The sequence below is a fragment of the Carex rostrata genome, chromosome 27 (genome assembly GCF_964058835.1).
Source record: "Carex rostrata chromosome 27, lpCarRost1.2, whole genome shotgun sequence".
In the NCBI taxonomy this organism is placed as follows: domain Eukaryota; kingdom Viridiplantae; phylum Streptophyta; class Magnoliopsida; order Poales; family Cyperaceae; genus Carex; species Carex rostrata.
Window position 1 is genome coordinate 6,675,590 of NC_135944.1, and position 16,496 is coordinate 6,692,085.

General features: G+C 35.9%; 2 protein-coding genes across 3 annotated transcripts; one reads left to right on the top strand and one right to left on the bottom strand.

Annotated features, from left to right (window-relative positions):
- Positions 1-299: 299 nt before the first annotated feature.
- On the bottom strand, positions 300-1,870 carry LOC144545269 (uncharacterized). 2 transcript variants are annotated; one of them, XR_013508454.1, is made up of 3 exons: positions 1,535-1,870; positions 726-1,007; positions 300-628 (listed from the first exon to the last, which is right to left on the bottom strand). XR_013508454.1 is itself a non-coding variant. In XM_078293859.1 (2 exons), exons 1-2 carry the CDS (start codon positions 1,820-1,822, stop codon positions 912-914), a joined length of 384 nt encoding a protein of 127 aa, XP_078149985.1. In that variant the 5' UTR covers positions 1,823-1,870; the 3' UTR covers positions 651-911. The 2 variants fall into 2 exon arrangements, 1 of the variants encoding a protein (XP_078149985.1); XM_078293859.1 differs by lacking the exon at positions 300-628 and having other exon boundaries at positions 651-1,007.
- A 3,168-nt stretch (positions 1,871-5,038) lies between these two features.
- Positions 5,039-8,789, top strand: LOC144545208 (receptor kinase-like protein Xa21). The gene is made up of 2 exons (XM_078293796.1): positions 5,039-7,765; positions 8,296-8,789. Exons 1-2 carry the CDS (start codon positions 5,101-5,103, stop codon positions 8,679-8,681), a joined length of 3,051 nt encoding a protein of 1,016 aa, XP_078149922.1. The 5' UTR covers positions 5,039-5,100; the 3' UTR covers positions 8,682-8,789.
- The last annotated feature ends 7,707 nt before the right edge of the window (positions 8,790-16,496 follow it).

Below are 16,496 nucleotides of genomic sequence, written 5' to 3' on the forward strand. Positions count from 1 at the left end.
CATTAACAAGAGTTTCATTAGCATATATAAAAAAAGGATTATGAACGTCTTTATAATCGTAGAGTGCAGATATGCCCGCAGTGAATGCCAGACCCATTGAGAAGGCAGTGCACCAGATCACCCACACCAAGAACTTCATCACAACCTTTTTCTTCCGAGGGTCACCACAAAACAAAAGCATCATAACACTCACTGATGAAAAAAGTGCAAATATGACAAATACTTGGAAGGAATTTAAGGAATCACGAAAGACAGGTTGACCTTTAGTATTCTTATGAGCATCATCATCAGGTTGAACTCCTCCTGGAGGATTTAAAGCTGCTTGGAAGGTGACAGTCGCCACCAATGTTGCCACCAACAATAGAACTTTATGATCGTGATCCTTTTCGTTGTTCTTGTTTTGCTTCTCTGAAGTTGGTATATAGGGATGCTACGGTGATGTTCTTTGAGTTGATATATTGGGTTGTAATTCAGCTGCAGTCTTTCCCCCTTTTGCTCGTATCATCTCACCAAGGATGCGATCTCCATTCTGTTGCCGTGATTCCAGAAGAACATCGAGTGGAGTTAAGAGCTTCAAGTTCAGGGTGTTCACGTCGATGGTGTCTTTACCCAACAAAAATTTGACTACCTGAGATCAGGTGCAATTGTTAAGTACATCCTTACAAAAGAATCAAGAATGAATATATTCACCCACTTTTTTTTTCAGAACTAGAGATATGGCATACCGATAATTTCCTGCTTTCCACGGCGTGATGCAAAATAGTATTTCCTCTGTCATCCTTTGCATTAAGGTCGTGCACTCGGTCGATCAAGAACTCAACTGTGTCTAATGAATTATATTTGACAGCCAAATGAAGAATAGTTTCTCCACAATTGGTAAGCTTATGGACTGCCTCCTCACAGGCTTCCGCTTACTCTTTCACTATTACTGTCCTTTTTTTAACAGCAATATGAAGCGGCAGTAACCCTTCCTGTTCCTCACTTATTAAACAAAGGTCAGAGCCATCCTGCAGAAAAATATGAACATTTTTACATGCATATTTTGTCAACAGTAAGATCTTGAAGGTTTGTTGACAACCAAATTTTTACAAGTTAATGGTACATAATATATATGCAATAGTGGCATTATCATCTGTTTCTTGTTTACTTATTATTTTGCATACTTATATTTTGTAAACAAAATACTATCCATCAATGGCCATATATTTTAATCTGCCGGTCATCGCAAAAACATTAATTTGCCATGAAAAATTGTTGTTGGTAAGTTCAGCAAGGATTATTGTCTCGGTACATATGTACAAAATTTGAACAAAGACATGAGAAAGATAGGCTTAATTTGCAAATTTGTATGACATATGTGGTTGCAAAGTCGAACTTATAAATTTCAGTGTTATTGTTCTTCACGATTATATAGGTTTAATTTAAGGATTAGTTGGGTTAGTAGGAGGGAGGAGGGAGGAGCTTAATTTGGTTTAATTTCATATTTATTCCTTTTAGTTATTATCAGACAAAAACATATAACTGATCATATTACCATCAACAACTCCTTCACTACCGTGACATGACCATGGGCAGTAGCCAAATGCAGAGGTGACAAGCCCTGGCCGTTGAGCTCCTTCACAAGCTCAGGTTTGCAATAGATAACCTCGCGAACAAAATCAGCATGTCCAAGCATTGCAGCAATATGCAGGGGATTATCTCCAACTGATGTTCTACCATTCACTTTCTCGAGCAAGTGCTTATCTTGATTGAGAAGCTCTTTTAATGAATTCACATCTCCAGCATGAGAGGCCTCTTCTAGTCTGGTAAAGAGCGTTTCCATTGTTAGTCCCTTTTCCTTGGTTGGGTTTACAAACACAACACTAGCCTAGCCCCTTAAATAATCTCAAGAAATGTAATGTTATTTTATTTCCATTTACAAACGCAAAGAAAGAGAAACTTCAATTTGGTGAGTTGTCCAAGACCCTTTCAATGACTGGGGAAAGATCTTCGAAAATCACTATATGATATTCATTGGTAAAATAACCTTTGATTTTGACTAGATATTTCTGTTGGTTATTCAGTTTGTATATATATTTTAAAATAGAACACTTTGTTGATTGGACATATACGTCATTTTAAGAGTCAGCAATAATAATACTTAGTCGTCTATGGAGAGCACCGACTCAATTTTGAGAAGTTAAAAGTAATTAAAGAAAAGAAAACAGTGAACAAAAGTGGCTGCTTATATCGAGTTGTCAAATGCAATTTCTCTTGTAATATTTTAATATATAATATCGAACAACCTTAAGGACAGTGGTACAAATCATTTATGTTGAAAACATTTATATCATTATTAATGGGGACAAAATATAAGCCACAAGTTATATAAGACCGATCGAGTCTTTTGTGGAATCCTCAAAGTCGAACTCTGAACAATTCAAAATTGCATTCACTAAATGATTTGTAGTTTATATTTTGTCCCCATTAATAATGATATGAATGTTTTCAAGATAAATTTCATTCACTAAATGATTTGTACCACTGCCCTTAAGGTTGCGGGATACATATACAACTCGCATTTGGATTTTCAAACATCGTAGCTATATATTTATAATAAATACGAGTTGTATATGTATCCAGCAACCTTAAGGGCAGTGGTACAAATCATTTAGTGAATGCAATTTATCTTGAAAACATTCATATCATTATTAACGGGGACAAAATATAAACTACAAATTATATAATTAAGACCGAGTCTACTGTCTCCTCAAACTCTGGCCAATTCAAACAAAGGTATAAATACTTCCGTGTAATGTCGCAATTAATGGGGACAAAATATAAGCCACAAATTATATAAGACCGAGTCTTCTGTGGAATCCTCAAACTCTGACAAGTTCAGAAAAAAGGTATACAGCAGCGTAATGTCCCAATTAATGAATGCCAACTGTACTTCCAAAGAAGCATCCATGAAAGTATATGTGACTTGTGCTAAGATCTTGTCCACTTTACACCAATTAATACAGCTTCTTCAATGGCATGGACAGGATAGGTCCCAACACCACATGCTTAATTTGGTTAGGACAAATGTACTATCTGATGAGGCTCGGTCAAGATGGGTTGGGTATAGTTTATGCTGAAATTGCCATTCCTGGTCCCGCAATCCATATGAACCTTGCTTAAATGGAGTTGTTGAAACTATAATTACTTTCATTAGACCTGAAAGTTGGATTTAAAATTGTGTTATATGAAGCTAAACTAATTATAATCATGTTTGAATGAAGATATAAAAGAAATGCATTTTAGCAAACAAAATATGCAATTCCTCAAAAACATTATTCTCGTTCAACTTAGTTGAGATGAATTTGCGACATAAGCTAACATCATTTAGTGATGCAATTATTTCCTGTTATTGGACCTTGACAGACATTATTGAATGTAAATTTCATGATACTTACAATTAATTACTTGCCTTCAAAGGAACCAAAAGTGACGTATAGATTGCAAAAATTTTCAGCTCATGGTTTTGAAAAGAATTTCACTTTTAGATTCAAATCTTTAAGTTTTGCAATATTATAAATAAGTCCAAAACAAATTTCAGAAAAATAATTAAAATTACCGGTTGTTACAGTCTGAGTGAATTGTTATGCTAGATTGTTAGGTCATCATTCATTAGTACAAGGTGAATATTTCATAAGAACTTCAGAAGTGCTCCGTTGCATCAGTAACATCATGTTTGGCTGCTTCACCAGTTTGATAATCTGGAAGCTCTTTGTCTGAATTGAAAATTTTGGAGGTGTAATTCAAGAGTTTGATTCAAGAGGTAATGAGTAAGGACATGTCCAATCAGTAAGTGTTCAAAATATCTGATCGAAGAAGAGCGCATAGCAACTTCTGCTAAGAAGTACAATAGTTACAACTTGATAAAATGCTCTCATGTTGTTGACGGTACAACTTATCTCGGAGATACAAAAGCAAGAAGCAATAACAAAATAAGCAAGAAGCAATAACAACTTATCGTGGAGTACAAATACACATGAGAGGAATATAAAAATCCAAAAGCAAAAACATAAGCTATACAAAACTTATCGTGGAGTACAAATTAAAATTCTCTTATGATTGGATTCATCATTTGAAGTTAATCTGATAGCTAGTTTTTGAGTGAAGCTCACCAAAGAACTTAGTGAACTTAAGAACAACTTAATTCTACTCCATTATATTATCCAAAAATGAAAATTTAGTTTAATCTCACTAGAAGCAATTAAAAAATTATGGCTAGTAATTAAGCCATTACTCCAACAAAATTTAGTGTGGAAAGGTAGGAAGAAACCTCTGCAAAAGGGAATCAATTTCCAGGCAGTGAAGAAAACTTGATTAATTATAAGTAATTAATTTTATCAATAATCAATTTCCCTATTGAATGAAAATCTACCAAGAGATCTTTCAACAACAACAAAAAAAGAAAAAGAACAAGGGAAGCTGATTCAACATGTTTTAAAATATATTTGTTAAACAAAAATTTAATTACTAGCAGGCGAGTATGAATTACATGGATTTTGGATGGCTTCTAATTATTTTATAAAATCTGACATGATGAATATTTATAGACTACGTTAACAGTAAATTTTTTTGTGGATGTTTAAGATCGGTCCACACCCAACAAACAACTAATTAATTCTTTAGTCAATTCCTAGTGTTTACTTTTAGGAACAAATTAAAAGACGGTAAAATTTAAGAAAAATATAAGGGCAATTTTCTGCTGTAATTCATATACAAAAAACAGTAGATATGTATCATCATAGAAATATCTCTGTCTATTTAACGTGACACTGACCAGCAATAGAAAAATTGAAGTGTGATAAATTCTGATAGTCTTCTTCCACCAACCTATTTAATGATAAAAAGGATCATAGAAGATGGCCATTAATTAAAAAATATAAGGGAAATTTTCTGCTGTAATATCTCTGTCTATTTAACGTGACAATGACCAGCAATAGAAAAATTCAACTGTTATCAACTCTGATAGTCTTCTTCCACCAACCTATTTGAATGATAAATATGATCAAAGAACATATCCATTAATTAGAGGTATCCTCTTACAACACTTGACAACCCAAAAAAATGGGAGGTTTTCATCTCTTACTTCTCATATGCTTCTTCTCCTTTCATCTTCCATCAAACAACTTTGCCACAAATGAAACTGACAAATTAGCACTTCTCGCCTTCAAGTCTCACATGTCTAATGGCCCATCTGGGGCTTTATCATCATGGAATGATTCTTTCCACTATTGTCAATGGCAAGGCGTAAGTTGCAGCAACCATCATCCCGACAGAGTAACTGCTCTCTCTCTGGTTTCATTAAGTTTGTCAGGCCGTATATCACCCTCATTGGCAAATCTCACATTTCTCAAAAGCTTGAATCTATCAGATAACAAGTTTACTGGTAACATCCCAGCGGAGCTAGGTCATTTGAGTAGATTGCAATTTCTAGATTTGAATATGAATAACCTTGACGGAAATATTCCATCAACTCTTGGTAATTGTTCCAATTTAAAATTTCTTTCTCTGGGAACCAATAATCTTCAAGGAACCATCCCGCCACAGTTTGGTTTCCTAGAACAACTCGAAGAATTGAGTCTATTTAGAAATAATCTTACAAAATCTATCCCAAGCACCTTAGGCAACCTTACGAAACTAATTGATCTTTATCTTCGTGACAATAAGTTAGATGGTTTCATTCCGCCTTCACTTGGCCAACTAAAGGCCATTAAGTATCTTTCCCTTAGTGAAAACTATTTGTCAGGCAAGATACCACATTCCATTTACAACCTCACAGCCATGTTATGGTTGAGTTTAAGTGTAAACCAGCTTGATGGAAATCTTCTTTCTAACTTCTGTGATGCATTACAGAACCTACAGATTATAGCATTCTACAAAAATCAATTTAATGGGCAGATTCCAATATCCATATCCAATTGTTCAGCCATGACTATGATTGATTTAGGCTCAAACAATTTCAGAGGCACAATACCAGATAGTATAGGAACCCTACAAAATCTTTTTTGGCTTGATATGTCTTCAAATCAACTTAAGGCCACCGGTGACGATTGGAGATTCTTTGATTCTTTAATCAACTGTACATTTCTACAAAAATTGGATCTTGGAGACAATCAACTCCAAGGCATGCTACCTAGTTCTATTGCAAATCTCTCTACTAGTCTTAACCATTTATCACTTCGAATGAATCCAATTTCAGGAAATATTCCTGCAGAGGTAGGAAAACTAACCAACCTTATTGCCCTAGAACTACATCAAACATTTATTGAAGGCACTATCCCAAAAGAAATCGGCAAGCTTTGGAATTTGGAAGGGTTGGGCCTAAAGGGAAACATGTTATCAGGTGAAATCCCATCGAGTTTAGGTAATCTCACCAAGATGAATGTGTTCCTTCTCGAGAACAATGCATTCACTGGGAGTATACCAGAGGAATTAAGCAATATGCAACTACTAAACTCCTTGAATCTTTCAAATAATCAATTGATAGGCCCAATCCCAAAGAAAATCTTCAATCTTCATTCACTTTCTATCAGCCTTGACTTGTCAAATAATTATTTAAATGGATCACTGCCACCAGAAATTGGTCATTTAGGCAATGTAGCGAAAGTTTACCTATCAAATAACAAATTATCTGGTCAAATTCCTACCACAATCGACGGGTGCCAACTACTTCAAATACTTCATATTGATGGAAACCAGTTGAATGGGTCTATTCCCTTGTCTTTGAGCAACATGATAGGGTTGCAAGATCTTGATATCTCCAACAATGCTTTTTCTGGTCCAGTACCTGAATTTGTTGGCCAGATGAAACTTCAACATTTGAATATTTCTTTTAACAATTTTGAGGGGGAATTGCCGAAAGACGGGGTTTTCAGGAATGCTAGTGCAGTAGATATAAGAGGAAATTCAAAACTTTGTGGTGGAGTACCTGAAATGCATTTACCCAAATGTGTTTTATATAACCAAAAGAAGAAGCACAATTCCAAAATTATCATTGTAATAATATTTTGCATAGGTGGTATTATATGCTTGTGTATAACCATGTTTTTGATAGCTCATTTTTGTTGCAAAAGGGGACCTTATAATAATCCCCTACCATTGGTGGCCAAAAATTCCGAGTATCAAAAAGTATCATACAATGATATTCTCAGGGCTACAAATAATTTTTCCTTAGAGAATCTGATTGGAAGAGGCAGTTTTGGAGATGTTTACAAAGCTCTTATGAATTTTGAGAACGTGTCAACTGTGGCTGTGAAGGTACTGAATCTCAAGCATCGTGGTGCTTCTAGAAGTTTTTTCTCTGAATGTCGGGTACTAAGAAAAGTCCGACACAGAAATCTTTTGAAAGTTTTAAGTTTATGCTCTACCATAGACCACCATGGTAATGATTTTAAAGCTTTGATTTTTGAGTTGATGCCTAATGGCAGCTTAGAAACATGGTTGCATCCCGATGCATGTACAAATAGGCAATTTAGGAGTCTCAACCTCATCGAGAGGCTGAATATAGCAACCGATGTTGTGACAGCTTTGGATTATCTTCATAATCATGGGCCCACTCCAATCGTACATTGTGATCTTAAACCTAGCAATGTGCTTCTGGATGAAGACATGACAGCACATGTGGGTGATTTCGGGCTTGCCAGATTTCTGGTTCAACCTGATTCTATGTCCTCTCTATTGACAGGAAGTACAGATGGACTTAAAGGTTCCATCGGTTATATTCCCCCAGGTACAAGCTTATCCTTGTGAGAAATTAATTTTTTGAGTAGTATATAGGTATAAGTAGTTACGTACCAGCTTACAGAAGTGTGTGTTTATTTTCTATTTTAACTTTTAATTTTACAGAAAGAATGGATTCAACAAAATTTGCTTTGTCTCATATGTTTTTCTAATTATCTTAATAGATGGTAACAAACCTAGTTAGCTCCTAGCTGTTAAATTGATATGTGAATAGTAAGTGTGCACAAACTTAATTTCAGAAGGCAAAATTAAATGAATGCTTCTAATTAACCTTAGCAACATAATGAAAAAAAGGAGGTCAATTCCTTTTCCCGCAATATTTAGCACAACATATATGATTGAATTGAAAAGGAAAACAACACTATGTTACTGATCTTGCTGCATAATTTGTAGAAGGGTATGATTGTAATTAATTTGTAATATATGATTGAATTGAAAAGGAAAACAACACTATGTTACTAATCTTGCTGCATAATTTGTAGAAGGGTATGATTGTAATTAATTTGTAATATATTTTAGAATATGGCATGGGAGGTAAGGCATCGGTTGAAGGAGACGCGTATAGCTTTGGCATTCTTCTGCTTGAGATGTTTACTGGTGTAAGCCCCACCGACGAGAGATTCAGAGATGGATTGAGCCTCCACAATTATGTTCAGATGGCTTTCTCTGATCGTTTTTCTGAGATTATCGACCACAAATTGTTCCCAGCAAATGGAGGAGAGAATACAAATTCAGAGGACGTTCAAGATTGCTTGGTTTCAGTGATTCAATGTGGTCTCCTGTGCTCCAAGTTGTCTCCGAAAGAGCGCATTGGGATCAAAGAAGTTGTCAAGGAGTTGAATTGGGCTCGAATGAAGCTAGCTGCTGAAATGAGAGAGATCAAAAGCGACAAATCAAAAATCTGAGTTCATGATCTATGGAATTCGTCTTTAGTATTATTAGTAGCATTAACTGGCTGTAAAGTATCTATAAGTTATAATGTCTATATTTGTATATGAACCCGTTGATGGAAATTTGTATACAGTAATATAATAGTGGACGGCCGCTAATAAACAGTTCAAAGTTCAAACAGTACTCGATCCAAACCGTTAGATGTCCAATCCATATTAAAATATGCTTGGAGACCAAATTTTACATTTTTTTTGAATTTTTTTTACTATTTATAAAGATGGTTTGAAAATCGCTGTTTTTATTAAAATTCTACGTTATTTAAAAACAGGGTTTTCAAACCCTCTTAATAAACTTCGAAGATGAAAAAATATTATTCAATGTCCAATCTAGGTTCTGTAACATCAAAAAAAAAAATCAATATATAGTTTGGAAGGTGGAAAAATATGGAGCCGACTCATATATATGCTTTGGATTCTCCTGCCTATATTTTAAGAAAATGTACAATCTTCACTAGTGTTATCTCAGCTAGCTTTTAAAACTGTAATAGTACCACACTACTACAGAATAAGTGATTATACACGGACATAAACAAGCGAGCTACACGGATTTCCCGCCGCGTAGGCTGTCACGGTTTAGAAATCCTTGTATATATACACACGGATATTTACCGCGTACAATTACTGAATAGCTACACGGATTATTACATACACAGCCGTTTACAAATACTTGACACTGGCGCTCTCCATAACCGAGCTTCACGGATTATTACATAAAAAACCGTGTACAATTAGATTTCTACACGGTTATTTATCTAAATATCCGTGTAGCTCTCTTATTTTTTAATTTTGTTTAATATTGAAATATCTTTCTACACGGATGTATAAATAAATATCCGTGTAGCTCTCTTATTTTTTAATATTTTTTTAATATATAATTTTATGTATTAATTTTCTTCTTTATTTTTTTATTGTGGAAACACCTTTCTCCACGGATGTATAATTAAATATCCGTGTACCTCTCTTATTTTTTAATATTTTTTAATATTGAATGACATTTCTACACGGATGTATAATTAAATATCCGTGTAGCTCTCTAATTTTTTAATATTTTTTTAATATATAATTTTATGTATTAATTTTCTTCTTTATTTTTTTAATGTGGAAACACCTTTCTACACAGATGTATAATTAAATATCCGTGTAGCTCTCTTATTTTTTAATATTTTTTTAATATTGAATGATCTTTCTACACGGATGTATAATTAAATATCCGTGTAGCTCTCTTATTTTTTAATATTTTTTTAATATATAATTTTATGTATTAATTTTCTTCTTTATTTTTTTAATTTAGAAAAACCTTTCTACACGGATAAATTTTAAAATGTCCGTGTATAATTGAACTACTGTTTTTTTAAAATTTTTTGTTTTTTTTTGGCTAGCCTCCAGTTTTGCCAGCCATTTAAAATCAGATCAATTCCAGAACAGAGAATTTCCAAAATAAGAATACCAAAACCCCTAAATTTTCGAAATTTCCAAATTATATCAAAAATTAATACAAAATTCATGTACACTGAATTATACAAAGATCATACAAATCCATATTCTGGTTTACAAAATTATTTTATAAAAAAATCTGCCCACATACATCTAAACTGATCTAACTGCTCCTTGGAGTAACTCTTTGACTCTGGTGAATACTACAAAAAATTCAAAACATGCAAGTTACAAAAATATGGCAACTACATCTCTGTTTTGCTTTATAGAAATAAATTATTGCAATTATAACAATGCAACTAATAAAACAAGTTTAGAGGAAATCAATATTAATTGTATGGACAAGTCAAGGCAAAACATATGAATTACATACCGGATATGCTGGCCATTTGAATTGTATGCTCTCAACAAAGTGAAACATAAAAATCATCGTGTAATAACCGCATTCCCAACCGCCAATCTGTTGCGGGCACTGAAATTTACATTCAGCAGCCTATGTCAGAATGACAATAAATTTTTGAACCCAAAAATATGAAATTATAAAATTATAGTGTGCTCACCTCCTTCCAGAGCCCATTCATTTTATTTCTGCTCTTACCCGTGCTCTGCACTCCACCCTCTTTAAGATATTACCGAAAAGCCCTTACAAAATTGAGTGACTGTAATTAGCAATTCCACAATTATAAAAAAAAAATCAAACCAAGTGATATTTAGATAACTTACTTAATTATATATAACAGGCATGACTCTTTTGGACTGCTGAGTGGTGATGGATTTGTCGGGCCGGCTTGAATCCATGACATAAATCGTATTTTCAAGTGGCACAATCACCAACAAACACCAGTGGGAGCTGTGGGGGGAGAAGAATTGTAGTACTTTAGCATAAAATTAGTGACATATATATTTCAGCATGTAATGGTGACAGAAGTGTTTGCTATGGTTCATTGTGTAATTGTTTAACTGAAAATATAAACAATTAAGGGTTACAAGTAACCTACCTTTGGTGGTATGGCAGGAGAAGAAATTTCTTTTGATCCCCACGAGCATGATGCATCGCTTTACGCAAGTAGTCGACACAATCATCCTCATACCATTCCAACATGTTTCCATTAATTCTGCCGGGGTCCAAAAGTGCACACAAGTTCACCTTACCTTTCGATGCAGTCTCACGGCATTTCTGGACTAGGAACCTGAAAAATCATCATTTTACATTAGAGTATATATTTGAGTGCTATACACATGATATAAATAATTGATTGGTCACTAACATGAGGAAAACGGTGATGACTCCCACATCGAGCCATTTATCGCTTGACGAGGCGCCCTGTAGAAAGTCGTTGAATTCTGTGAAAGGCGGCACGACCTCCCTGCCATCGTGTAGAAACATCCCGGGGGGGACACTGAAGGTAACAGCCGTCATGTCCTTGGGTGCCTTGATCAAGTGGGCGTGGAGAGTCTTCAACTGACCAGGCAAACGGCTAACCTCTTCTGCTGTGAGCCCCGTACGGTCTAGTGGCGCATCCACTGGCGCATCTACTGGCGCATCCACTGGCGCATCCACTGGCGCATCAGGCACTTCTGGCGCAACAGACACCAAGGCTAATTCCATGTCCCGTACCGGTGACAACGCTTCATCCTCATTGATTGTTTCACCTCTTCGTGTCTGTATCAAATTTTGTATATGTCTTTTTCAAGTATTTGAAAAGAATGATTTGAATAAGATATCCTATTATATTTGGAGTTTACGTACATTGTCCAAAATAATTTGATTTTTCGGCCATTGGACTGTCGAATAGCGGGCATCATCAAGCACCACCATTTCATCGACAGGGACAGGAAGAGGTATTCTCACAGCCCAATGTTGAGGCATTTTTGTCGGCCTGTTGTTTTGGTGTAGACCAACGCGAACGTCTCTGCAGATACACTCCCTCCCTTGAGTAGGTAACGAGGAGGAAGCTTATTGTTTGATTGTGGGGATTCTTTTCCTTCCGACAGGCGCAAGCCCCTGCCGTTAATTACCCTGGATAGTACCCAGGAACCTCCGATTAAGGGGCTAGACGAAATGACATGACTAGGGTAGGGTATCAGAAGTGCAATTAAGAAGAGAGGGTGGTACTGAATCAGAGGGGTAGTACTGATTCAACCCTCGAGGGGCATACTAATGGTGTATGCCTAGGGTTTTCTAGGACTTTTATTTAATTTAGGTTTTGCCTAGGATTTTCTAGGACTTTTGTTTAATTTGAGGTTGCCTATTACTTGCAAGGACTTTAGCTGATTTGAGGGTGCCTAGGATTTTCTAGGGCTTTTGTTTGGGGTGCCTGTTACATGCAAGGGCTTTAGCTGAATTTATGTATTGTTGGGGTGGCGTGAAAGCCTTTGGTTTGGGTGGCGTGGAAGCCTTTATTTGGGTTGGCGTGGAAGCCTTTTATTTGGGTTGGCGTGGAAGCCTTAGCTTGGGTTGGCGTGGAAGCCTTGTTTTGGGTTGGCGTGGAAGCCTTTGTTTGGATTGGCGTGAAAGCCTTTGGATTTGGATGGCATGAAAGCCTTTGGATTTGGATGGCGTGGAAGCCTTTGGTTTGGATGGCATGGAAGCCTTTTATTTGGGTTGGCGTGGAAGCCTTGTTTTGGGTTGGCGTGGAAGCCTTTGTTTTGGGTTGGCATGAAAGTCTTTGGATTTGGATGGCATGGCAGCCTTTGGATTTGGTTGGCACGAAAGCCTTTGGTTTGGGTGGCGTGGAGGCCTTTGGGTTTGGATGGCATGGAAGCCTTTGGGGTTTGGTTGGCGTAAAAGCCTTCGAATTTGGATGGCGTGGAAGCCTTTGGATTTGGTTGGCGCGAAAGCCTTTGGATTTGGATTGAGTTTACTTTAACGAGTCAAGTTTATTCGTGTTTGGTTTATGTTTGGGCTTGCTCGGGTTTATGCTTTGTATTTGGTTTTAGGTTGGTCTTGGATTTGAATTGGACTTGATTGCGGTTTGTTTGGCTAATTTTGGTTCACTTTGAGTTATTGGCCTATTTGTATATGTTTGGTTTATTTGAGTATGTCTGATTTATTTGGTTAGTTTCGGTTCGCATTTAGTGTAGGTTTCGGATCTTGGATTTGATTTCGGATATAATTTTGATATAAATTGGAGTAGGCGCCTTCTGATTTAAGTCTTTAATATAAACTTGTCTCATGTTTATTGTAGATGTCGGTGAACTTGCTAAACTCGGGAGTGTATGGAGATGAACTCATTTGGTTTAGGGCTTGAGCTTCATCTATCTTTAATGTGGATTCGACTTGAATTGGGGTAGTTTATGGGATTGTCTCGGTTTGTTGTAGGTTCGATTTTTGATGTCTTGGATTTGATTCACTTAAGTCTTCGGTATGGACTTATTTTGAATTTGCTTTAGCCTTGGGCTAGGTAAGGATTCACTCAGCCGAAGATTGGGCAATTTGGTCATTCCAGTGAGATTGAATTAATATATTTATCTTTTCTTTTGAAACTTGTGGGCTTTGATCGTAATTCGTGCCATCAAACAGTGCCTCAGAACATCACCATATTATTTTGTAGTCTCTTTATATTTTTGTCCACGCACATATATATATGTACGTAGCTTGATATTTCTCATGTTTTGTCACTCTATTCAATTAGCACTTTCTTTTATCTTTTTATATATTTTTTTTGTACTCTCGGCCACCTTATCTTTCGTGTCTGTTCAACCAAATATGATCTATTTGTTTGACTCCCTTGTTTTATTTTTTTCATTCAAGCTACGTACTTTCCTTTTCTTTAAAAATTTCAGCAGCACCTCGGATTCAATTTAATTATTTCGAATATTATTTTCATATCTAATTTAGAGGGAATTTCGACAGCATTTCTGCCTCATTCGCACTCGTCATTAGAATGATTATGGCATCCTACACGCACCGAGTGCTTCGGATCCTTTTTATTTATTGGCGCCCTACACGCACCGAGTGCTTCGAGCCCATTGAATCACCCCATCGGCACCCTACGCGCACCAAGTGCTTCGAGTCCGATGGTAGCGAGTGTTTGTGTAATTTTGCCCAACCGGCACCCTACGCGCACCGAGTGCTTCGAGTCCGGAAGTAGCGAGTGTTTGTGTGGTTTTGCCCAACCGGCACCCTACGCGCACCGAGTGCTTCGAGTCCGGAAGTAGCGAGTGTTTTATTTCGAATATGCCGTGACTTTCGATTTAGATTGATCTTTTTTTGTTTATTTGTTTATAAGGTATGAGAAAAGAGGAGGGATGAGAAAATCAAAGATCCAAATATTCAACTCATGAATAATGCAAAATCTCCTTTTTACCTTTTCTTTCTTGCTCAACGAAAGATGTTGTATGTCGTCTTCTTTTTTTGTATTATTCTCACTCAATCTCTCTGTCAGAATTTTAGTATAGTTTTGGCTATCTCCTGATTTCTGTTTAGATTTGAGTATATTTTTCACTCTATCTTCCGGTCTCTCTGTGTGTCTGGGTATGTGTATTCTCTCCTCCCTCTGTCTCTCGTTGTCTCTGTGTATTCTTTGCTTGTCCTTTTATAGTGCAGGATAGGGGCGCCTCTGTTGCCAAGAATCATGCCACTCTGTTCCTCAAATTAATCCAGCCGCGTGCAACATTTTAATTTCCATATCTCTCGCAATCGCTGTTATAACTATGTCATTATGTTAGATTACACCTGTTATAGCTGCAGCGGAGAACATGCTTCAGTTATTATTTTTTTGTTAATGGCATCGAATCATAGGTGACTATTGTTACACCGTTACCGATCGTGCAAAATTTGTCTTTAAAGGATTCATGATTTGACAGCTTCTTAATTGCATCAAGATAGATATATATTATTATTTTGTTTCTTGCACCGTCATGGCGGTGTCTTAATTGTATCAAGATTGATATCATTTTAATAACCTCAAGAGCATCACTCTTTTATCATATATATTTATTTATGCTCTTTATCTTTCATTTATATTTTTATTTTCCAGGAGCATCATGATTCCAGGAGCATCATAATTTTCCTTATATTTTTTTTTCGTTAACATTTGTACAATATATCTTTATGAATTAATTTGCACTTTTGTTGCCGACTAAGCAAAAAGAATCATCATTGAATCTGGTCATTAATTTTAAGAAGCCATTTGGGCAACATATGTCGCTGAAGGAGCCAACCCAGCAAATGAGGGATAAATTTCATTTATTAGCGGTGATAGGCATTGTTATATCTATTAAACTCATGATTTATTTTCAGAGAGATTTGAGCATACAGCTTGCGTGAAATATATCATCATTATTACAACTGCGCACCAAATGAGATTAATGTTTAATCATGAATTAACATAAATGGGCTGCGGGCTTCTTGTTAACGGGCTCAAACAAATAGCGAATATTAACAACTCATGATGCGGCCCAAATAGAGCAGACTCGTGATTCGGCACAAATTGAAAGCCTTGATCTTCCTCTTTTCTTTCTTTCTATTTCTCTTATTTACTTGTTTGTTTTTAACGTATCCTCCTTTTTTTATTATTTTTTGTTACTCATAAGGGTACGTCAGCGACCATTTTGTATGTTCTCAATGTATATATATTTTTTTCTTTTTTATCGTGTTGCATTATTTTACAGTAGAACAAATATTACGGTCATTCATTTATGTAGGGTTTCCATCGTTATCATATTTTGCCGCAATTTTAGACTAAAACAAATGCCCCCCGCTGGACCGAGGCAGAGGCTAATCCGAAGGCTTGGTCCAGCGTACACTTGTCTCCTTCACCAGAATCATATCATGTGTGGCAAATATTTATCTTTTAGGCTCTAAGGGTTACGAGATTGTTATTTTTTTTTTTATTATTATTCTTTAGACATGGGTTTATGTTCCTTGTTGTCTTGTGAAGGTTAGATGTTGATGCCTCTTTAGGATTTGTATTTTTGATAATATATAGGTGCATTGGTCCTATTAGTCTTGTGATTCATTTTTTTTTCATTTTTTCGAAGGTTGTGTGCTTGATCCTTGTTAGCCTTTTGGATGGATGAAGTGCATGCATTGGATTTGAAGTATGATGCCAATCTCAGTCTTGACGCTTGCGATTTTAGATTCTAAGTCTGAAGTGGTAAGCCAAATCAGTCAAGGAAATGCTATTGTGTCTGAATATGAAGCACCATGCCAAAGTCTTCTATTGTATGGAAAGTTTTTAGGTGGTTAGGTACATTTATGAGATTTCGAGGAGGTTGATTTGAGGTTTTTTTTTTTAGTATTTGAAATCTTCTGGGTCATTTAGAAATTTTGTGGTGCATTTTGTATCTTAGGTTTTTGGGTGTTAAAACCGCGAATTTGATGCCCTGTTG

Bases quoted from the DNA above. Each gene is read 5' to 3' on its own strand.
- LOC144545269 (XM_078293859.1), bottom strand. From the start codon at position 1,822: ATGGAAACGCTCTTTACCAGACTAGAAGAGGCCTCTCATGCTGGAGAT. The intron at 1,008-1,534 runs GTAATATGATCA...ATTTTTCTGCAG, and splicing joins TAGTGAAGGAGTTGTTGATG to GATGGCTCTGACCTTTGTTT.
- LOC144545208 (XM_078293796.1), top strand. From the start codon at position 5,101: ATGGGAGGTTTTCATCTCTTACTTCTCATATGCTTCTTCTCCTTTCAT. The intron at 7,766-8,295 runs GTACAAGCTTAT...AATATATTTTAG, and splicing joins CATCGGTTATATTCCCCCAG to AATATGGCATGGGAGGTAAG.